This window comes from Camelina sativa, chromosome 20 (assembly GCF_000633955.1).
Source record: "Camelina sativa cultivar DH55 chromosome 20, Cs, whole genome shotgun sequence".
NCBI classification, from domain to species: domain Eukaryota; kingdom Viridiplantae; phylum Streptophyta; class Magnoliopsida; order Brassicales; family Brassicaceae; genus Camelina; species Camelina sativa.
Genome location: NC_025704.1, coordinates 13555178 through 13578214, shown reverse-complemented (window position 1 = coordinate 13578214; position 23037 = coordinate 13555178). Strand labels below are relative to the sequence as shown.

Here is a 23037-nt window from a genome sequence, read left to right as displayed (position 1 = left end):
CTCATGTTTTTAACAGTTTAAAGTCTTTTTCTGTTTGCAGATGACAGGTTCGGCATCCTCGGGAGACCTGGAAGAAATTTTCTTTGACTTCAGGAAGCAGCGTTTTATTTACTCAAGAGAGCTAGGAGCCTTTTCCAAGCTTCCTTACCCCACAAAGGAAACATTTGGTCATTATTTGAAATGTACTGGTCATGGTACTGAAGCTAAAGTTGCCGCTGCCACTGAGAAGTGGGGAAGGAATGTGTAAGTTGCCTTGTAATTTTCCTTTACATTCATCTATCACTTGTTCACTGTAACGTAGATAATTGAGGTTTATATTCTGTTGGCAATTATTTTCCGATCTTCTCTTAATTTATGCATTCTGTTTTTCTTTTAACGTGTTTAACCGACCTCTGTTAAAACATTTCTCAGTGTAAATATTCAAAGTTTGTTGTTCTTTTATCTTGCTTGATACTTTATCTTTGTGTCTTGCAGATTTGATTATCCGCAACCTACATTCCAGAAGCTAATGAAAGAAAACTGCATGGAACCATTCTTTGTATTTCAGGTGTTGTTTACTTGATAATGTATGTATCTTAGAGTTCTTTTTTTTGTATTTATTGTGGCTTTACGCATTGTGCTTCTTCCTCATTTTGCAGGTTTTCTGTGTGGGTCTTTGGTGCTTGGATGAATTCTGGTACTACAGTGTGTTCACACTATTCATGCTTTTCATGTTCGAGTCAACAATGGCCAAAAGCCGCTTGAAGACACTAACCGACCTAAGACGTGTTAGGGTGGATAGTCAGACCGTGATGGTGTATCGATGCGGGAAGTATGTAACTGAATAACCCCCAAGTACACCTAAAAGGTCGTTTTTGTATTACTGCTGTGTCTAAATAAGTCAAAATTTTAGGTGGGTGAAGCTCTTAGGTACAGATCTGCTTCCAGGAGATGTTGTGTCCATTGGGCGACCTTCAGCTCAGACTGGAGGAGAGGATAAGACAGTACCAGCAGACATGCTTTTACTGGTAGGAAGTGCTATTGTAAATGAAGCCATTTTGACAGGCGAGTCAACTCCCCAGTGGAAGGTACTTTTTTTCCTTATAATACTCTTTGTTTGTTATATGGCTTCTCTTTGAAATTCCGCTCTCTGGACTTTGAGATTATAGTTGTTCTGAATTATAACATTGCCATAATTTGGCTTTTGTCATCTTACTGGCTATTCTTTATCATCGCATCAGCAGCTTCTCTCACAATGTGTAATAGGTTCTAGTATATTTGTTTAAAATTCTGAATTATCATTATTAACTAGTGAGCAATACTTAGTCCATGATAGTGATATTGCTTAACCCTTACATTAGAATGTCCATATGTGTTGTGACCTGGCTTCATTAGGTTAGTGACCTATGTTTCACTGATTATATGATGGCTATTTTAGGTTCCAACTGTTGGCGTAGGATCTGATGAAAAATTATCGATCAAAAGGGATAAGAATCATGTTTTATTTGGCGGGACCAAAATCTTGCAACATTCACCTGACAAGGTATTTCATCTCAGCATTATCAACCGTTTCTTCTTTCGTGCTTTCTCCAAATTCTGTTTTATACTAATTAATGTTTTTGGTCAGTCCTTCTCTCTGAAAACCCCTGATGGTGGTTGTCTAGCTGTTGTTCTCCGAACTGGATTTGAGACGAGCCAAGGGAAACTAATGAGGACAATTTTATTTTCTACAGAAAGGGTTAGAGATCTTTCTTTTATCTGTTGTTTCATTTCAGCATGCTCGAGAATTTTGATTGTTCTGATCAGTGGTAAAAAAATAGGTGACTGCAAACAGCTGGGAGAGTGGTCTGTTCATATTATTTCTAGTGGTATTTGCCGTGATAGCTGCGGGTTATGTTCTTGTAAAGGTATGGCAATAATTTCTGTGGTTCTTATCAAATAAATATGTCTATCTATACTAGTGTTGAGGAAACTTCTGTGCAGGGTCTCGAGGATCCTACAAGGAGCAAATATAAGCTTTTGCTAGGCTGTTCACTTATCATCACCTCAGTGATCCCACCGGAATTGCCTATGGAATTATCCATTGCTGTTAACACATCCTTAATCGCTCTTGCACGACGTGGAATATTTTGCACAGAGCCTTTTAGGATCCCTTTTGCTGGGAAGGTATTATCTATTGTGCCTCATTGGGCTATTTGCTGGTCTTAAGTACTCTAGATGTTAAGTACTCTTTTAAGGAATTAGTATTTGTTCCTGATTGTACTGTTGTCTTACTAGTGTCACACTTCCCGTTTTTTGCTGACAGGTTGATCTGTGTTGTTTCGATAAGACTGGTACACTCACGTCAGATGACATGGTAAGGTCAAGTGAAAGGTTCTGCATATATGCTTGCTTGATTTTGCTTATGATTAATTCATTATTGTTGCCTCTACATAGGAGTTCCGAGGAGTTGGGGGCTTGTCTAATTGTGAAGAAGCAGAGACTGATATGAGCAAGGTTCCTGTACGCACATTGGAGATTTTGGCTTCTTGTCATGCCTTGGTCTTTGTAGACAACAAGCTGGTATGAGAAATACAATTTCTTTTCCTTTTTGATGTCGAAAAACTCAATTTCCTGGTATCGATTTTGCTGCTTTCCCTGTTTTTTTGGCTGTGAGAAACTTCATTATTGTGACCATTTTGATCTTTGCACACATGTTTGGTTATATTTCTGATATCCGATTTTTATGTAGTTTACTTATTTCTTCAGAAAGTTTGAAATGAATCTTAATGTACGAGTCCGCATGTGATAATGATACATTTACTAATAGACATCTTTCTGAAACTGCTTGTAATTTGCTTTTGCATTACGAATTATCATTAAAAAATCTGCATGTCTATCTCTGTTTTCCAATACTTACAGGTTGGTGATCCACTTGAGAAGGCTGCACTTAAAGGAATTGAGTGGAGTTACAAAGCTGATGAAAAGGCCTTGCCTAGAAGGTGATTATTGATCTCTTATACTATTGTTCTGATTTTTTTGTCTATTCGGGCTATGTAGCCTTGGGAATACTATCTATATTGCTTTTTAAAATATGAACTAATAAAAAGATGCTTGCTGCATTTTAAAATATTGCTTTCTACATAAATGTTGATGTTGTGAGGTTCACTTAATGGTTTTCTCTTCCTAGAAAGGCATATTCTGGCGTTTTGATCGGACACTGTATATGAAAAAGATTATGCCTAATTGTGGAGTGTGGATTATGGGAAGTAAAGTTTACATAAAAAATGATAGCTGATAGTATTTACATCACCTGGGGGAGGACACTTTATCTCTGCTTTAATTTTATTTGACTCCTCATTCTGTGGGCCTATCACTTTCTTTGGAGCTGCTATGATATATGCCTTAATGGTCATTCTCGAAATAGCTTATAATCTCTATTTATATTTAACCTCGAAAATTATGCTTGCATAAGCCAGAGAGTTGGTAATTTTTTAATTTTTGTTTGAAGAGCGTTCTGCTCACATATAAAGAAGCTTTTTCTTATCGTTATCTGTTAATCCGCTGCAGAGGAAACGGCAACTCAGTGCAGATTATGCAGAGATACCATTTTGCTTCACATCTGAAGAGAATGTCAGTTATCGTTCGTATTCAGGAGGAGTATTTGGTGTTTGTGAAGGTCTGCTTAATATATCATTCTTGTAGACCAATTTTTTTATCAGTCAAATGTTGGATGCTTATATATAACTTATTTTTCAGGGTGCGCCAGAGACCATCCAAGATAGGCTTGTGGATGTGCCAGCACACTACATTGAAACATATAAGAGATACACACGTCAAGGATCTCGGGTTCTAGCCCTTGCATATAAACGACTTCCCGACATGATGGTAATTACCCATGCTCTCATCATCTCATGAAAATGAAAAATCTTGATGAATTTCATTTTACCTCGAAACCTTTCAGTAATATACCTTACAGAATTTCACTGCTCATCTATTGAGGTCTGTATGTGAATCTTTATTGTACAACCTAAATTTATGTTAGAAGTTTGGGCTTCTTAAGTCAGCTATCTGCTTTTGCACTTGTCATGTCTCTTGATTTGTTCTGTTTGTAGTTAACAATATAAACAGCCAGCATCGTGTTGTTCTGGATTATGCAAGCTGCTGCCCACATGCTTTTAAGTTGTACTTTACACGTATCTTATATGATGATAACCAGGTCAGTGAAGCTAGGGACATGGAAAGAGATGTTGTTGAGAGTGACCTTACTTTTGCTGGGTTTGCGGTAATGGCATTAATGCTTTATGCTCTTATATATATTTGTATTGTAATCGATGTCTGATATCAACATTGGTTCATAATGGCTTTAACCATGCATCACAGGTCTTCAACTGCCCCATTAGAACAGATTCAGCCACCGTTCTCTTGGAGTTGAAGAATTCATCCCATGATTTGGTAAGTCATGCTGTCTATCCTATAATGCACACACACATAGATAAGTGGACCTTCTATCACTACCAGTGGTTAATTCAGTTCCTTTTCTACTCGGTACAAATTACCCGTAAAGCAGCTATCTCATTATTCCATCAAAAAAATATAATAGTATAGATTATAGATTTGGGTTCTTTGATTTCCGTTTTCTGTCATCATGTCTTAGTTTTTTGCAGGTATGCTCATTTAATCTTATTAATTAAATATATTGGATGTCTTATCCTTCTTTCATGATTCCAGGTGATGATAACAGGTGATCAAGCTTTGACAGCTTGTCATGTTGCAGCCCAGGTGCATATTGTATCAAACCCAGTTTTAATTCTTGGTCGGTCAGGGACTGGTGATAAATACAACTGGGTGTCACCTGATGAGCAGGAGATCATACCCTATAGGTGCAGTCATATTTTAACACAATTACTGTTGAATTAATGCAAATTTGTGTTCTCTTGTTGTACAATTTTAGGTAGTCACATGATATCAGCAGTATATGTAATCAAAATAGTCTCTCTTTCCCCATGCTGCCATTTTTAATAGTCTATCTGCCATTGAAGTGTGTGTCCCTCTTGGTGTGGTGTTTTGCGTTTGACGTGCGATATTTTGCTCCGCTGTAATGATTGCTCAAGTAGAAAAGATCTGACACCTAGATGGTTTCTTTCATTCTCCTGCTTTTAACTGGATGACCTTTTTTTTTTTTTTTCTTTTTCAGTGAAAAAGAGATCGAAACCCTTGCAGAGACCCATGATTTATGTATTGGAGGTGACAGCATTGAAATGCTACAGGCTACGTCTGCTGTTTTGCAAGTCATTCCATTTGTTAAGGTAGTATACAGCTTGTAATCTCTATCAAGTGGTTTAGTGTTTCTTAGTATCTATAAGTAATAGAGTCTGAAGCTTTAATAATTTTTTTCTTTTCAGGTTTTTGCAAGAGTTGCCCCACAGCAGAAGGAGCTGATCTTAACCACCTTCAAGGCGGTAGGCAGAGGAACTCTGATGTGTGGGGATGGGACAAATGATGTCGGAGCATTGAAGCAGGTTGGGGTTATAAGACTTTCATTGGGCAGATGCCTTGTTAATGGTGCCTTTGCTTTATTTTATTTCTTTTGATTCAATGACTTTTCACTTTTGAAGGCCCATGTTGGAGTTGCTTTACTGAATACTATACCTCCCTCGTCTCCATCGGAATCTAAAGATGACAAGTCAAAGTCAAAAAAGTCCAAAACGCTACTAGAACCAGCAAGCAAAACCACAATTCAGAATGGGGAAGGATCATCAAAAGGAAAGATCCCTCCCCAAAACCGCCACTTAACTGCTGCGGAGTTGCAAAGAAAAAAGCTGAAGAAGATGATGGATGAACTAAACAGTGAGGATGGTGATGGGCGGTCAGCTCCCTTGGTCAAACTTGGGGATGCATCAATGGCGTCTCCCTTCACAGCTAAACATGCGTCGGTTGCCCCAGTGACAGACATAATCCGACAGGGTCGTAGTACACTTGTGACGACTCTTCAGATGTTCAAAATTCTCGGTTTGAACTGTCTCGCCACAGCTTATGTGCTAAGTGTCATGTACTTAGACGGTGTAAAGCTCGGTGATGTCCAGGCTACAATCAGCGGAGTATTAACAGCTGCGTTTTTCCTCTTCATATCTCATGCTCGACCGCTTCAAACCCTCTCTGCAGAACGACCCCACCCGAGTGTCTTCTCCTTGTACCTCTTCCTATCTCTGTTAGGACAGTTTGCTGTTCACTTGACTTTCTTGATCTACTCTGTGAAGGAAGCTGAGAAACACATGCCCGAGGAATGCATAGAACCAGATGCAAGTTTCCACCCTAATTTGGTGAACACAGTGTCGTACATGGTGAGCATGATGCTACAGGTTGCAACATTTGCTGTGAACTACATGGGACATCCCTTTAACCAGAGTATCAGGGAAAACAAGCCATTCTTCTACGCACTCGTTGCTGGAGCAGGGTTCTTCACTGTCATCGCCTCAGATCTGTTTAGGGATCTGAACGATTCGCTGAAGCTGGTGCCATTACCTCAAGGTCTGAGGGATAAGCTTCTCCTCTGGGCTTCACTAATGTTCATCATCTGCTACTCATGGGAGCGTTTGCTAAGGTGGGCTTTCCCTGGTAAGATTTCTTCTTGGAAACACAAGCAAAGAGCTGTCACTGCAAATCTGGAGAAGAAGAAGAAGAAAGTTTGAAGAGAACCAAAACAGGTTAGGTGCAGGTATCAGTGTCCCACACATTTTTTTAACTCAGAGAAAGAATGTTCGTTTTTGGGATCCTGTTTTTGCAGAAAGCTTCGACAAAACATGAGCATTTTTCCCATAGGTCTCTCTGATTTAGACATTTTGTTTCACTTATAATGTTCTCTTCTTCCCTCATTATGTTACTTACTAGTCTTTTAAGGAACCACACATTCTCATATCCTTTTAACTATAAAACTAAGGATTTACATTACTCTTTTCTTTTCTTTTTTTTTTTCTTCACATTACTCTTCTTTTGTTTCTTTACTTGTTTTCAATTTTCCATATTATCGCGGATAGGCAAAAAGCAGAAGCCGACAAACCAAGTAAATTCCGTATTTTGGTAAAATAATCATCTGTGAGAAAGTCCACTGTAGATTTTAAAGAATAGACCACGCGTCAGTAAAACATTGGTTATTACACTGTTTATTCCCATGGAGAGATAAAAAAGACAGAGCTAAAAAAAAAATTACCAATAACGGCAAAATTGAAAAGGGGGAAGAAGAGAAAGTTTTCTAGGGATTTTTTGGCGGTTTTAGGGCTCTCTCACTCTCTCTACTTGCGCTGCTCTTCTTCTTTTTTTTTTTTTTTTTTTTTTTTTTTTTTTTTTTTTTTTTTTTTTTTTTTTTTTTNCTCATCATCTCTTGTCTTGTCTTCTTCCTCTTCCTTCTTCCTCTTCCTCCTCTTCTACGGTGACGCTCTGTCGCTCTGATCCCTAAATTTCTAGGTTTTACCATTTACTGTTTCCAATTTCAATCGCGATCCGCGTTTTGTTTCCCCGATGGCGTCGATTTCAATGCTGTGAGAAGAATTGCGCCGCCTCAGTGTTGGAAAAAATGTCGCCTCCTCTCCGTGAAAAAACCCTAGCCGCGATCTACAACATGTTCGGTTCTCTTATCTTCTTCCTGATTTCTTCAATCATTTCTCTTATCTTCTCGTTTATTTTTTTTTTCTTTTCGAGCTTGACTATGACTCTCTCTCTCTCTTTGTTTGTCGCATGAAATCTTTACAGACATCGCCAGAAACGTTCGGGCAAGAAGATTTGTCGGACGCAGCTGAATGATTCCACTATGGCTGGTTCGGCGATGGTTACCAAGCGCGAGCCCGGAGAAACTCAGGTTAAAAAGGAGAAAGAAGAAGACGAAGGTACCGCATCTGAAAACAATGCCCTTGCTCTTGTTGAGGTCAAGTTAGAGAAGGAAGAAGAAGCTGGGCTTCTCGTTACCTGTGGGATCCTGAAACGAAAACGACTCTCTCGTTGTGGAAGATCTACAAGGTATTCACAAAGCTTCGAAGAGGATAATAAGCAGCTTATCCTCCCTCCGAGACGCAAGCAGTTGACCACTCGATGGAACAGTGATAGGTTTGTCAAAATGACCCTAAGCCCTTTTTACTTTCATCATTGCTTTACCCTTTTCATATGAAGAAAGCTTTGTTTTTTTTATGCAGGATTAAGTTTGCGGAGCAAACATTAGCGGATGTACTCAAGGAGAAAGGTGCTACTTTTGAAACACCTGTATCACGAAATTTTTTAAGAGTTACTGCACGAAGTAATATAGGTGATACTGGGCTCTTGGACCATTGCTTGAAGCATATGGATGGCAAAGTTACACCAGGTGGTGCTGATCGCTTTAGGAGGTGTTACAATACTGATGGTACCATGCAGTATTGGCTTGAGAGTGCTGACCTTATCAAAATCAAACTTGAATCCGGTATTCCTGATCCTACTTGGGTTCCCCCATCTTGGTGGAAGGCTCAGACTGTATCACATGATGCTTCTGCTGTTTCGTCTAAGCTTCTTATGGGAGAGATTGAGCAAATGAAGAGGTAATATGCCTTGCAAATACTCTTTGAGGTTTGATATTTGCTTTCCTTGAAAGTTCTGAATGTGCTTTGAATCTCATTTCTTTTGTGGTAAGCAGTGAAATCAAAGAACTTGCAGCAAAGCAAAAGTTACCAGATCATGCTGAGGCAACTGAGGTGACTGACTTTGAGATCATTTTTGTTTTCTGCTAGAGGAATGTGTTAAGATAAGCATATTAGAGATTCAAAAAGAATTTGTTTGCATTTCTCCCCAGAAACTGTGCAAGGATCTTATGAGTTGGAGGGAAAAGGCTGATAAGCAAATGCTGGAGATCTCTAATTCGTTGACTTCAACTCAGGTCGAGACTATAAACTAAGTAGAAAGTATTTGTTTAAAGCTTCTTAACTATGGTGTCATGATCTTAACCTATAAAGCTTTTGTCTACCATATCGCACTTTTTCACAGGGCATGTTCAAGGAAATGATTTCGTGGAAAGATAAAGTAGAACAGAAGTTGGTTGGAATTTCAAACACTCTGAGCAATCTGCAGCCTAATGGGAGCACATCATTCAGTCCAGGTCCCGAAAATTGGGAACATATATTGAAGAATGCCAACTTGGAGGATTTTACAGGGAATGATTTTGAGCCATGGGATGACCTTATTGATGGTTTACCAGAAGCTGTCAGGCCGGATACCTACGCCCTTCTACCAAATCCTTGCAAAACCTCTCTCCAAGACCATACCATGTTTGAGGAACAGTCATTGGTCAACATCGATATGCAAAGAACAGAGAGGTTAGGGCAGTTGTTTGTTTGCTTAGGTCCAAGGGTAGGGTTAATGGTTTATTATTGTCTAATTGTCTAATATTTTGTTTCTGTTTAGCTGCATGACTAGAGGTGAATCCAGAAGCTCCAGTCAGGACAAAGCTGAATTGACTCCGGGTTCTTCGATCACTGCTGGTCCAAAATCAGATATTGATGACCCAGCCATCCATAATCAGGTGAGTTAGTCAAACATATTAGAAGCATTGGTCTGGTGTTTCAGTTAAACTAGATGATCAATTTTGGAAAACCCTCTACACTTTTGCTGTTTCTGAGTAGATGTCATTTTAACACTGCCTTTGCTTCATTCATGATCAATATTGCATCTTCTGTAATTAGGCTATTTTTTCCAAAGCTTTGCAGTGCTTGATTTTAAGGAATCAATATTTGAGAATGATCTTTGTACAGGAAATCTTGAAGGAGTTGGTGACTTGGAAAGCGAAAGCAGAGCAGCAGCTTACAGATTTATCAAACGCTGTCCTTGCTCTCAAGGGACAGAATCAACCAAACTGGCGTTACCCGTGAAGACTAGGCACAAATTGATCAGTGATTCCGCTCTAACTAGTCGATTCCACCTGCATAGAATCCCTTAGAGAACATGTACAGGGTTTCTGATAAAACTAAACACCAAAAACAAAAAAAACAAAAAAACAAAGAGAGACTAGAGACCAGTAGCATCTGAGAAGCTTAGGAACAGGTAGGACTTTAAGTAAGTCATATAGAAGAAGGTTTTAAGTGAGATCGAAGGTAGAGATGCTTGAATGGTAATTGTTTTGCTGTATATTCTCTCTCTGATGACTCTTTATTCAACTATGAAGCTTTTGAGTAATTCTCCTTGTTTCGACATCTTATCATCTTGCTATGTGATTAATAAGTTTTGATTATGATTGGGGATGATATATCAAATAGTAAATATCAAATGTGATGTTTTGAGATATGTAGGTTTTGCATCAATAATATACAGGTTTGAATTATCATCTTAGTATATAATTTTGCACAGACGTAGGCAAGAATGAGTGTGAGAGAGACGGAGTGAGGTGAATCCAGAAGCTCCAGTCATGTCAGCTGGCATGACTTCAGGTTCTTTAAGATGAGATATTGACGACCCAAGTATTCTCTATCAGGTGAAGTAGTCAAACAAATTAATATTCATTGGTGTGGTGAATTGGATGATCAATTTTAGAATACTCTTCCTCTAGACCCCTTGTTGTTTCTGAGTTGATGTTATTTCACCATTTCCTATCATCGATCTCACAGTCTTGCTTCGTTAATTAACTACCACACATTGCATCTTCTGGTACAAGAAACCTTGAAGGAGTTGATGACTTGAGAAAAGCCAAAGCGGCACAGAAGCTAACAGAAATATCAAACACTGTTTTTGCAATCCTGAACAACAACAACACCGACTTATACAACTCAATCTCAAACCATTTGAGGTTTTAATTGTTGTGTGGCGGTTTAACATAAGATAAAAATCACACTAAACCGACTCCTAACTGAAACCCGATCTAATTTAGCCTTACCCAAAACCAAAAAAAATGGAAAACCACCCAATAATCAAAGCAGAAGAACACACCGGAAAAGGAAATTAAGACCCTGATTGGTAACAGATTTTTAAGACTTTAAAATTATTTAAAGCATTGACAGTCATATTTTTGCCAATCAGACTTTTATTGCTTTTAATTTTTTAAAAGTTTTGAAAGTCATTTATATTTTTTCCTTCCTTGTTTTCTCAAAAATTTTAAAGCGTCAAAATCATGCTTTAAAACTAAATAAATTTAAAAACATTCTTTCTTTCTCCCCCGTTATATTTAAAAGCTTTCCAAAAGTTTATGTATATTTTTTACATATTATATTTTTTACAAATTAATTATTCTCATTTTTTTCTCTTTCTTTTAAGATCCATTTCAATAATAATTTTTATTTTCATCATCATCATCATTACTAAATTGCTATATGGATTAAATTCTGACATAATTTATATTTATTATAATTATATTATTAATATCTAATGATAGTAATAAAAATAGCTACAGCTTTAAAAGTTGTTGGTAAACAATCAGATTTTAACAGTTAAAGTTTTTAAAGTTTTTACAGTCAAAGCATCTACAGCCAAATTCTCTACAGCTAAAATTTTAAAGTCAAAGTCTCTACAGCCAAAAGTAACAGCCGTTACCAATCAGGGCCTAAAGCTAAAAACCGGTTCAGCGCGGTTTATTAGTTACAAAAATTACCCGAAACCAATGGTACAATCAGGCTTTAATACAGAACCGGTCGGTTCGTGGTTTTAATTATATTACAAATTTGGAAAATTGAGATTTGGCCAAAATCCCTAAAACGAAAATCGAAACTTCTTCTTCTTCTTCTTCATCCTCGTTGATTGATTACCCATACCAATTCCCTCGCAGGTGAGGTAGCTCGATTCCTCAACCGCTACTCTCTCCCTCCGATTGTTCTTGCTCGTTTAATTTCGAAGAGAAGGAAGCTCCCAGGTTCTAGGGTTTCGCTTTGGTTCGTAAAGGGGTTTAACTACAATTGTCTAATCGGAGATTTCGTTTTGTTTAGAGTGTCTTCCCTGAGAATAGGAATTTGGAAAAGGTACGTTCATTCCATATATTAAAATTTTAATCTTTGTGATTACTGTTGATTTCGCAAGTAGAATAATAATTTATCGATCAAGGTTTTTAGGTCAAATTTCCGATTTTAAAGCCTGTCATAACTTGAACTTGTAGTCTATCATCTATGATGCGTTGATTGGGTTTTATTATTTGAACTAATTGCTCTGAAAATTGAATTAGCTCCACTAAATATCGAAGTGTCTTTAAGATAACCTAGGGTTTATGTTAACTATGTCTAAAGGTTTTCACTTTGTGAAAAGAGATCCTTGCAAGAAGATGCATATATCATCATCTGCTTTTTCCTCCGTTCATTGGCTGTTAATTTCTCTTTATTGGCATTTTGTATTTGTAAAGTTCCTTAGATTACTAACTTCTTGTGTGGTTCTCTGCAGTTTGGTGATCCGGCTTAGAAGGAAAAAGAGATGGAGGGTTTTGTTGATCACTATTTAGTTCTAGGCTTACCCTCTGGGGAGGAAGCTCTCAAGTTTACTGAGAAGGAGATTGCAAAAGCTTACAAGTTGAAAGCTCTGGACTTGCATCCGGATAAACGTCCAGATGATCCTGATGCTCATGAGAAATTTCAGAGGCTCAAGACATCTTATGAGGTTCTCAAAGACGAGAAAGCCCGGAAGCTGTTTGATGATCTTCTTAGGATTCAGCGTGAGAAACAACAGAAAAAAACACAAGTAGATTTCAAGAGGCGTAAGTTGATGTCAGATCTTGAGGGAAGGGAACGTTCTGCTTTTTCTCCTCCTGATTCTGCTGCTAGACCTCATGATGAAGAAGAGAGGATCGCAAGGAAGCTTAAGGAAGAGATAGAGAGGATACGTGCAAGACATGCAAAGAAGAAAAGTGGGTTTGAAACCCAAGAGAGTGGTGTGAATGAAAAGAAAAAAGAAGAAAGAAGCGGTGCTGGAGTTAGTGGTGTTCAACTCGATAAGGAGAGAATGTTGAAGGTTTCATGGGAAACAATTGGTCAAGGGTATACAGCGGGGAGGCTTACACAAGTGTTTTCGGAGTTTGGTAAGGTTGAAGATGTTGTGATTAGGAGTACCAAGAAGAAATGCTCTGCTCTTATTGTAATGGCGACAAAAGATGGAGCTGTGAGTATTATTAATTTTATCTACTAACTTCGTTTCCCTCTTTATACTTTATATATATATCAAGGATCTAATCATGGATTGTTTCAATTTGTGTTTTTTTTTTCCCTTACAGGTTGCAGCAACGAGAACATTGTGTGGCGATCTCTCTAATCCGTTGCTAGTTGTACCTCTTCAGAAAGCAGCCCAATCAGATTTTCAGACCGCTAAGAAGTCTGCAGAAGCAGAACCACAAAGCAACATAGTAGGTGCTGGTTATCAAGCTTATGAAGACGCCGTCATGCAAAGACTGCGAAAGGTATATTTCTACTCTCCGCATATTCCTGTTGAGTCATAGAAACTTCCATTTTTTTGTTATCAAGAACTCTCATATCTTACTCTCTTTTTTTCTTCATCTTTTGAACAGGCGGCTATGAACCAGAAATGATGAGGGGTTAAGCTACTTGATCAAGAATGAAGCTGCTTGAAGACTAAATTGGTCGTCCTTATACATTATTGTGTACATTTAGTTTCCATATCAATTGATTCTACAAACTCTACCCTGAAAGCTCTTTAAATGCTTCGTGTCATCTTCTTGAGAGCTTCACTTTGTAACGGAAGTCGTTTTCAAATTTAGAAATTTTTTTGGATTTGTATCATATTCTTCATTTATTTGGAATTGTATGTTGTGTATGCTTCGACGTTATATGAAGAAGATAGACATCAATAGTAAACTGAATATAAAAATGAAACGTTTTGGGGCGATATTTTGAGATATGTAGATTTTTAAATGTGTATATATATATATGAAGCATACGGTTTTAGATAAAGTGGACATTGACAGAAACCACAAGGGAGGCAAAAGAACACAAACAAGAATATGTGTATGAAAGAGAATTATATTTGTCCTTTTTGTATTTTCTTTTCAAAATGATTGAAAATCTTGATTTTTTTTTTCAGAAAATACATGTGATGAAAATATTTTGCTTAGAAATAAATAATTTAGGTTAAAGAGCTAATCTAGTTTGTTCTTTTTTGTGGTTAAATTTTAAAGAGCTATAGTTCCTTCGTATTGAAGAGAAGGCGACACTTTTGCCTTTATTTAGTGCCCTAAGTACGTAATACATACATATATCCCACACACTTCTAATTAAACTAAAAAAAATAAGAAACTTTTAATTTTTCATTGTTTTTATAACAATTTTAAACTATTCAATTACTTTTTTCATAATAAGTATTAGATTCATAAAACAATATGTAGTAGATTTTTCTTACTGCATTGTGACACATGAAACTTGACTTTATAAAATTGTAAAATTAGCACAAAAAAAACTTGCAATGATATGGTAATATTTTTTATTTATCTAATTATCTTTCAGTATAACATAATTAATATGTTTGACTAAAATTATACTTTTATAATATAATATTAATTACTAATTAATACAATTAGCTATTCACAAGTTTATATTCAAAGTATTCATTGAATTAGTTTTCTTTCCCATTTTTTCAATCTATATGAAAAACAATCTTAAATGGAAAAGAATCTTAAATGGGAAAAATATCTAATATTAGCTAATCAATCATTCTCTCCTAACTCTTGACTTCCCTCTCTCTCTCTCTCCTCTCTCTCTCTCTTTAATGCCTTCAAGTCAGTTTCTTTACTCATTCAACAGTTTCTTCTCTTCTTCTTCCTCTGCTTAGACCAAACCCTCAAGAAAAAAGAAAAAAAACTCTCTCAAGAATGGCAAACAAAGCAAGAACAACAAGATGGGTTCTTCCTTACAAGACCAAAAACGTGGAAGACAGTTACTCTCTTGGTCAAGTCCTCGGACAAGGCCAATTCGGAACCACTTTCCTCTGTACCCATAAACAGACAGGTCAAAAGCTCGCCTGCAAAACCATACCCAAAAGGAAGCTCCTTTGCCAAGATGACTACGACGACGTTTTGAGGGAGATCCAGATAATGCATCACTTGTCTGAATACCCAAACGTTGTCCGTATAGAGAGTGCTTACGAGGACTCCAAAAGCGTTCACCTTGTGATGGAGCTCTGTGAAGGCGGTGAGTTGTTTGATAGAATCGTCAAGAGAGGTCATTACAGTGAGAGAGAAGCTGCTAAGCTTATCAAGACTATTGTTGGGGTCGTTGAGGCTTGTCACTCTCTTGGGGTTGTACATAGAGACCTTAAGCCTGAGAATTTCTTGTTTACTTCTTCTGATGAAGATGCTTCTCTTAAATCTACCGACTTTGGCCTCTCTGTTTTCTGCAAACCAGGTTTCCAATTTGTTCTTGTTTTTTCTCTAATTTTGTTTCATGATGTGATGTTTATGAGTTACTACTTGATGTATTTTAGATTTGGTTACTGCATTAGTTAAGTGACTCACTCTCTACTGTGTTGATTTATGGACGAAGCATCAGAAATTGATGTTTTAGTGATAGAACACAATGAACCGTTGCTTAAGATCCCATCTTTTTAATGTTGTGACTGTGAGTTTGTGTTTGCGTGTTTTCAGTTGAGTTAGTTTGATATGGAGCTCTAATTTTGGGGACACAAATCTTTGTCTTTTAGGTGAAAAGTTTTCGGAACTCGTTGGTAGCGCTTACTATGTGGCACCTGAGGTTTTACATAAGCATTACGGTCCTGAATGTGATGTATGGAGCGCTGGAGTTATCCTCTACATTCTCTTATGTGGTTTTCCTCCATTCTGGGCTGGTAGTCTAATGCCTTCTTCTTTCTTCATAAATGCAACGTTCCTGTCATGTGCTTGCTTACTACTGATGTCTCATGTGTCTTTACTTTGTATTCAGAAACTGAGATGGGCATCTTCAGAAAGATTTTACAGGGAAAGCTTGACTTTGAGACCAATCCTTGGCCTAGTATTTCAGAGAGTGCCAAAGATCTTATCAAGAAAATGCTCGAAAGCAATCCAAAAAAGAGGCTAACTGCTCATCAAGTGTTGTGTAAGTTGTCATGCCTGCATAAGTAAATGATTATCTTTTTTTTTGTTGCAAGCTGATTCAAATGATCTTTTTCTTCAGGTCACCCTTGGATTGTGGATGATAAGGTTGCTCCAGATAAACCTTTAGACTGTGCAGTGGTGACCCGTCTGAAAAAGTTCTCTGCAATGAACAAACTTAAGAAGATGGCTTTACGAGTCATTGCAGAGAGACTATCTGAGGAAGAAATCAGTGGACTCAAAGAGCTGTTCAAGATGATAGACACAGATAAAAGTGGGACTATCACATTTGAAGAGTTAAAAGACAGTATGAGACGTGTTGGATCAGAGCTCATGGAATCTGAGATCCAAGAACTCTTGCGTGCAGTAAACTCTCACAACTCCTTTCTTATTAACTTTCACGTTTTGCATCTTTGTTTTTGCTGAAACTAATATCCAGTAATATTCTCATATTGTGTGTGTGTCTGTTAGGCTGATGTTGATGAAAGTGGAACTATTGACTACGGAGAGTTCTTAGCTGCAACAATCCACTTGAACAAACTGGAGAGAGAGGAGAATCTAGTGGCTGCATTCTCCTTCTTTGACAAAGATGCAAGTGGGTACATTACAATCGACGAGCTTCAACAGGCGTGGAAGGAGTTTGGTATAAAGGATTCAAATCTTGATGAAATGATCAAAGACATCGATCAAGACAATGTGAGTAGTACACAAAAGATCTTCACTGTTTCTTTGATGAAGGAGCTTTGGAATACATGTTTATGGTAGTTGGCTATTGTTGATTTTGTAGGATGGACAAATAGACTATGGGGAGTTTGTGGCAATGATGAGGAAAGGGAATGGCAATGTAGGTGGGATTGGTCGGAGAACTATGAGGAACAGTCTCAACTTTGGAACTGCTCTTCCTGCTGAGTCAAAGAATGTCTAAATTTTTCATTTTAGTGAAGTATTTCTAGAGACTTCTGTAGCAAAATATTTGATGTGATAGAACTTGCTGATTCTGCTTTTAACAAGTCTTTTGTGGCGAGTAAGTATTTGGAATATTGAATCCTCTTAACAGTTTGAAGCTAGTTCTCTCGTGAAAATGTTTGTTTCTTTATGGCAATACAAAAGGAGTTGTTTTATAATGTGTCTTAAAACTTGACAAGTAAAATTCAACAAAACTTCCAAAAGTGAATAAACAAAGAGAAATCAAGAAACTATAACTTAACCCTGTTATAATAGAAATTGGTCTAGAAAGTGTAACCAGAAGATATTAGTTTGTTTTCTTGTCTTCTTCTTCTTTCTCTGTGATCAACTTCTTCTCTGCTGTTTCATCCTCACCTCCAAAACCGAACTCGTTAACACGTGTCTTGTCCACAGGGTAAACCCACCTTTGGTATAAGTATATCAAGAATATCACATCTGCAAAGCACACAGTATCTATCCATTAGAAAGGACTGTTTCTGAATACTGAATCCAATTATAGAGAAATTTGATGGATTTTACTCACCATCTCGGAATACAGAAAGCCGATGTAGAATCGGCATTTTAATGACAAAGGCAAAGAGATCGTCGATAATGGTGTTGAGGAACTTGTAAGTCATCTGTCTCCATGGTAAATGTGCCACTGATTTTAGCTTATAGTTGATGAATAGCTGAGGACACATCATGATGAATCCTGCAAAACACACAACCCCAAACTCAAAACAATTTTACAATGAGTGATTATAAGAAGTTTTTCTGAGGATGGTGAAGGCTATTACCGAACATGTAGACACAGCTTGTTAGTGAAGACAGGATCCAAGAATACCAGCTCTTGTGGCGTTCATAAGCGAGAGAATATATGGATAAGCCAATGACAAGGAGGAGGAGCACATAGGACAAGAATTTGATGGCAATGTCATCATACTCCTTGGTTTTATTGCTCGAATAGGATTCACGATCGTGGAACCTCAACCTTGGAATCATTCCACTACGATCAACCTGTTAAATTTAAATGCTAGACAAGGTTTTATATGTAAAGCAACGACATCAGGAATGAATATGTACATATTACAAGTACCTCTATGCGCATGGCTTTCCCTATTTTCCAGAATTCAATGCAGACACCGACTCCGGAACTAGCCAGTATCATCCATGAAGTGTCGTTGTCAAGCAGGTAGAGGAAGATGACAAACTGACAGATAAAGTTCAGTACAACAGACTTTGCAGACAATCCTTCCATAGATTTGTTTTTGTTCCAAAATTGGATATCTGCACGGTAGACAGCAAAAGATGAGCAAAATTCAATAATTTTTCCTACAATCTCAAGGAAAAATTTAGGTCTTACTAACCATTTTTGAATGCCAAGAAGTCGAACACTGAATGAAGCATCGAAACAAACATCGTGATACCCAAAAGATAGGGATTTCCTTCCAAAAACACCCTCTGTAATAAAATAAATTACACAACAAAAGAATATTTACAATCAGCTCCAGGGAGAAACCAAGAGCCATGTAAAGAAAATAACCAATAGCATCTCTCCAACTACATTGACGTGGATAGAAGATGCTGATTGACTAAAAAAAAAACCATATTTACCTTTAGTTCGTCAGATTCTCCGTCAAGCATGCTTCCATAGCTACGCTGCATCTGGAAAGACTGATCAACTTGCTGGAACAGTTGCCACTTCATCATGCTTATGGGGCTTATTTCCAGATTAAGTGGTAGTTCTGAGACGGTTGCATTGACTGGAATGAACTTGTCCCTTAGCAGCCAAAACTCATTGAAGTAAACTGTAGGATAGTAATTTCCTGTGGTAGGTTCTACAAGTAAGTCTGCAAATCTAAAGTTAAGTACAGCATATAACAGATTGGGCAAGTAGACAATCACAATGCTAAAATGTAAACCCTCTTATGAAATTCCCATTCCACCTATCAAAAGAAAATCAAATAATGGAAAACAAGATTCTATTGTGCACCTTATACACATTAACTAAGTAAGAGACATGACATGACACATACGTGGAGAGAGTTGTGAAAAAATCCAAATAATTGATAAAGCAGGTCACTCTTTTGTCAAAAGAAATTGAAGGATACGAGGAGCAATGTTTGGTGGTACACCATTCTGTGAATAGCTGTCATGAAAGTGAAAGCAGATATTAGTCTACCAGTATGGAGTCATATTAAATTCAATACTGACAGACAGTCAAAGAGGGCATACCATGCCATCAATTAGGTTAATGTTCTACAGCTACTACTTATTTAGGTCAATTATAATTTTCATGAAGTCAAAATGTCTCCCCTGCGATTGCTTAAGGTTATACCCATATTTGATAAGTGTGATCAAGTGCCTATGCTTTTCAAGACTCTGCTATTTATTTTCGACAAGAAGTAGAATCATATATACATCAACATAGAAAGTGAATCAACAATGATTATATCAAAATAACAAAACCAACTTACCGAGTAAAATCATCAACCAGGTTAATTGTGACATTCGGTTTCCAGAGGGATACATATTCCACAGGGACCTCTACCTTGAGATCCGATTTCTTATCACCAACACTCTGTGAATGTGCGGTTGGCGTTAGTTCATTACACATCTATTGAACTCATTAGAGTTCAAGAAAAATACATAACTATATGTAAAGTTTCCCCAAAGAAAACTTTTACAGAGCCATACCTCAACTTCTGGTTCGGATTCATCATCGTCTTTGGGACTCCCCAAGAGACTCTTCTTCTTATTTTTCTTTTGCTTAGGAAAGTAAGTTGCCACAGCTGAAATATTGAAAAGAACAGTCCAATTCAGCCATCACAGAAACCTAATTATCAGTTCAGCTTTTAAAAAGGAAGTCTTACGATGAGTCCTGTTAAAACTATTAAGAGGTTGGTACTCAGGATCAGTGGGGTCAATGGGAAATCCAGATCGAGCAAAGAAGACATGAGCATACAGACTTCCATTATTCTGTAGTGTCTGGAAACCAAAACAAAAATAGATATAAGAGTAAGAAATACGAAAAGAAACCTAAACACAGTCAAAGCAAGTGATTGATACCTCAGATGGATAATACGTCAGTGACTTGGTCCTAATACTCTCTGGTGTCCACACAGCATAAGGTATATTAGTCTCATGCCAATACAGAGCTTTATCATTGCCAAAGTCATTGAACTTCTCATGCTCTGACATATAAAACCACATATCCTGCATAAAGAAAAAAAAACATTGCTTGCATTTAGACTCGAAGCTATATTCATAGACAAAAATCAAATCTATAAACCCTAATCCTCTAACCAAACAATGGTCGTATTCATACACAAACTACAGAACAAACACTGCGTGTTACATACGATTTGGAAACAGAACATATGAACTAGTCGTATGAATATGAATCGAAGTTGTTCATCTAGAAGACAAAAAGTTACCAATGATTCGCCTTTGTGGAAGAGATTAGTCATGAGGTGAGACGGAGCAGAAGGATCAACAGGTTTCTGTTTAGGTGAAAAGAACTTGGAAGCAAAATACCAGAAGACGGCGATTCTAACGATTCCGGAAATCGTGGAACCAAATCCACGCTGCTGCTGCTGCTGTTGCGGCTGAGCACCGTCGGCTCCAGCCACTTCAGCCACCGCCGCCGTTTGTCCTGCCGGCGGGGCCATGTTTCCACGATTTGGAGAAGAAGGATTTGGTTTTTTAAGTTACGGCGGATCCAAAGCAGAGCTTGAGATGTAAATTCGTCGATAAGAAGATTTGTTTAAAGCAGAGAGATATTTATGGGATTCCTTTTATTAAACAAATAGATTTTGGTGTGGTCGTGACGATGCTCTTCCAATACGATTCAAGTTGAAGTGTTTTTATGACACCACCACGTCTCTTTAGACCAAATGTATAATTGCATCTAAAGACCTCTGTCTTTTAGATACTTACTATTATTCCCCCCCAAACTTTACGAAAATATTAATTGTACACTATAACTCCGAATTAGGCTAATCCCACGGTTTTGATTCAGTTAGTGTGGTTCGGCTGATTTAGTTTGGTTTATATGTCAACGTAACGTTCATCAAAAAAATTACCAAAAACCAACTACTAAGAAACTTGGTTTTGTTACCAAGAACTTAATGCTTCCTTAAGATCCGTCTAGTAAAAATTGGAGAATAATACTAATAACAGTCTATTATATCTCCTTAAACTTAGTCCTATTAAGATGGGAGTCTCTCTCAAATCTCCTATTTTCCGACATAAGAAAACCAAAGCAAGAAACTTAGTCTTGTCTTTGTTTGTAGAGACCTTGTCTCAGTCATCTGCATTGTGAAGGCCATGCTTGTCCATGAGCTGTTCCAAAGCCTCATCAAACTCTTTCTCCAGATCAAGTATCTCCTCGTAATGCCTTCTCTTCGTCTCTGCCATCTTCTTCTCTTGCTCTTTGATCAGCATCTCCCTCTCCTCCACAAACTCTTCCATCTTGTTCTCTTGAAACTCGATGAAGCTTGACACCTCCTCAGCTCTGCACAATTATCCAAAACCCAGAACCATTCAGTTACTCCTGTACTTGGAAAACAAAAACGAAAAGAGGGTTTATGTAAGTACGTATACCTCTTTCGGCAATCATCGTTGCTAGAGCGATTCATATTCTTCTCCTGCTGGTCAACAACCTTAGCACGTTCCTGCTGCTGCAACATCTCGAAATTTTCCTCTTTTGCGTCTCTTTTCTCATGTATCTGCTTGATTGAGTCTTTGAAAAACCGGTCTTGTGCATCCATCTTCATACCACCACCGTTTTTTTAAGACAAAATCAATCAAAAAGGTAATAAAAGAATGTCGAGTTTGTGATTTCCAAGTAAAAGTATAAAAAAAAACCATACCTCTTCTCTGTTTTGTTCATGCTGCATCTTTGTTCTCTGTCTCACGATACGATTATCCTCTGCAGTTTTACGCAGCTTCTCGCTCATAATTTCCAGAGATTCCTCAAGCACCTTGGCGTGCCTGTTCTGTTTTGAAAGCTTGTTCTTAAAATAGTTCAGCTGCTGATTGTCCTCAGCAATCTGCCTCAGGTCCTTCACAACCATCTCTTGGTAGGATCTCATCTCGAATTTCAGCCTCGTTTTACCTAATGAATTAACGAAATTACATAACAGATACATTCACAAGGACCAACAAAAAAACTCTAATAAATCCCAGTGACAAAACTTAAAAGCATAAATCAAAATTTCTGAGGGAAGAGAACCTTGAGAGTGTTGATTGAATATTTCCAGATCTTGCTTGGTTGCAAGGAAGCCATACAGTTGGCGAACACCTCCAGAAAACAGACCTCGCCGACGGGACCAGGCGTCTCTATCTAAGCCTCGCTCAGCCAACTCCCTGTGAAGGCGTTCGGCCTCCACATAGCCAGTGGCACTGCTCTCAAACATCAGAACACTCATCCCACGATGACCCTGTGGACCATAGGAATGGCGTGCTCTAATAGCGTCGTACTTTTCGAAGTATTCCAACAGCTCTTGGTTGCCCATCCCGAGCCACTGAAAAATATAACATTCCAATATCAGCAGAACGCAACAAAAAAGATTAAAGGAGAAAAAGATAGAAGGAAGTTCACCTTATCATTATCGTCCTTGTCCAGTCTAGTATTCATGATGATGACCATTGGAGGCCAGACAATTTCATGATCCTTTTCCTCCTGACCCAAACCCTTCCACTGCCCATAAATCTCACCAGAGGGGATGACAGATGCTCCTCTCATCTGTAGATCCATGTCAAGAACTTGAGCAAATTCTCTATGGAGCTTAACTCGCCTAGCTCCCTTAGTCCTCGCATGAGCTACCAGTGGCTGTAGGTTATACCAGTCGATGGCGCCAGGTCCACCCTGACAAGCTGGGCAATGCCACTGCCTCTGTGGTTCATTAATCTGCTCGACGGACAAGCTATCCAAGCTGTCAAAGAACTTTTTGAACCACTTATTCTGCTTCCGTGATCCATGGCTCTTTTGACTGACATCAGAGTCATAGTCATCACTCACAAGGTCATCATCAGAATCATCCAAAGCATCAGAATCATTCTCTTCCTCAGAAGCATTATCAAGATCATCCTCCATGTTTGGAACCTCCTCC

The 23037-nt window shown here is 37.9% G+C and overlaps 6 protein-coding genes across 9 annotated transcripts in view; 4 read left to right on the top strand and 2 right to left on the bottom strand.

Moving 5' to 3' along the window:
• LOC104770724 (probable manganese-transporting ATPase PDR2) overlaps positions 1-6922 on the top strand; it is an 8638-nt gene extending 1716 nt beyond the window's left edge. For all 4 annotated transcript variants that reach the window (XM_019242302.1, XM_019242303.1, XM_010495182.2 and 1 more), the window contains exons 4-22: positions 41-243; positions 475-547; positions 639-811; positions 893-1067; positions 1418-1522; positions 1607-1717; positions 1800-1886; positions 1963-2145; positions 2285-2335; positions 2416-2541; positions 2881-2960; positions 3529-3637; positions 3718-3846; positions 4178-4243; positions 4342-4413; positions 4690-4841; positions 5156-5267; positions 5364-5480; positions 5577-6922. In XM_019242302.1, coding sequence (XP_019097847.1) covers positions 41-243; positions 475-547; positions 639-811; positions 893-1067; positions 1418-1522; positions 1607-1717; positions 1800-1886; positions 1963-2145; positions 2285-2335; positions 2416-2541; positions 2881-2960; positions 3529-3637; positions 3718-3846; positions 4178-4243; positions 4342-4413; positions 4690-4841; positions 5156-5267; positions 5364-5480; positions 5577-6650 — 3198 coding nt within the window. In that variant the 3' untranslated portion in view covers positions 6651-6922. The remainder of the gene's footprint in view (positions 1-40; positions 244-474; positions 548-638; positions 812-892; positions 1068-1417; positions 1523-1606; positions 1718-1799; positions 1887-1962; positions 2146-2284; positions 2336-2415; positions 2542-2880; positions 2961-3528; positions 3638-3717; positions 3847-4177; positions 4244-4341; positions 4414-4689; positions 4842-5155; positions 5268-5363; positions 5481-5576) is intronic.
• On the top strand, positions 7325-10169 carry LOC104770723 (protein DYAD-like). Its single transcript, XM_010495181.2, has 8 exons — positions 7325-7578; positions 7708-8058; positions 8145-8522; positions 8618-8675; positions 8774-8857; positions 8965-9293; positions 9382-9499; positions 9729-10169. Exons 1-8 carry the CDS (start codon positions 7532-7534, stop codon positions 9843-9845), a joined length of 1482 nt encoding a protein of 493 aa, XP_010493483.1. The 5' UTR covers positions 7325-7531; the 3' UTR covers positions 9846-10169.
• LOC104770722 (dnaJ homolog subfamily C member 17-like) lies at positions 11627-13784 on the top strand. The gene is made up of 4 exons (XM_010495180.2): positions 11627-11918; positions 12331-13041; positions 13154-13336; positions 13445-13784. The coding sequence occupies exons 2-4, from the start codon at positions 12361-12363 to the stop codon at positions 13463-13465; spliced, it is 885 nt and encodes a 294-aa protein (XP_010493482.1). The 5' UTR covers positions 11627-11918; positions 12331-12360; the 3' UTR covers positions 13466-13784.
• On the top strand, positions 14600-17032 carry LOC104770721 (calcium-dependent protein kinase 12). Its single transcript, XM_010495179.2, has 6 exons — positions 14600-15293; positions 15589-15732; positions 15828-15980; positions 16059-16342; positions 16448-16672; positions 16764-17032. Exons 1-6 carry the CDS (start codon positions 14762-14764, stop codon positions 16899-16901), a joined length of 1476 nt encoding a protein of 491 aa, XP_010493481.1. The 5' UTR covers positions 14600-14761; the 3' UTR covers positions 16902-17032.
• LOC104770720 (cleft lip and palate transmembrane protein 1 homolog) lies at positions 17077-20768 on the bottom strand. Its single transcript, XM_010495178.1, has 12 exons — positions 20359-20768; positions 19991-20137; positions 19795-19909; positions 19619-19713; positions 19399-19502; positions 19033-19070; positions 18536-18771; positions 18289-18382; positions 18018-18208; positions 17719-17938; positions 17466-17633; positions 17077-17377 (listed from the first exon to the last, which is right to left on the bottom strand). Exons 1-12 carry the CDS (start codon positions 20590-20592, stop codon positions 17229-17231), a joined length of 1791 nt encoding a protein of 596 aa, XP_010493480.1. The 5' UTR covers positions 20593-20768; the 3' UTR covers positions 17077-17228.
• Positions 21018-23037, bottom strand: part of LOC104770719 (protein SUPPRESSOR OF GENE SILENCING 3-like) — a 3362-nt gene continuing 1342 nt past the window's right edge. The window contains exons 3-7 of the mRNA XM_010495177.2: positions 22527-23030; positions 22158-22449; positions 21796-22040; positions 21527-21693; positions 21018-21437 (exon numbers count right to left, since the gene is read on the bottom strand). Of these exons, the coding sequence (XP_010493479.1) occupies positions 21227-21437; positions 21527-21693; positions 21796-22040; positions 22158-22449; positions 22527-23030 (1419 nt within the window). The 3' untranslated portion in view covers positions 21018-21226. The remainder of the gene's footprint in view (positions 21438-21526; positions 21694-21795; positions 22041-22157; positions 22450-22526; positions 23031-23037) is intronic.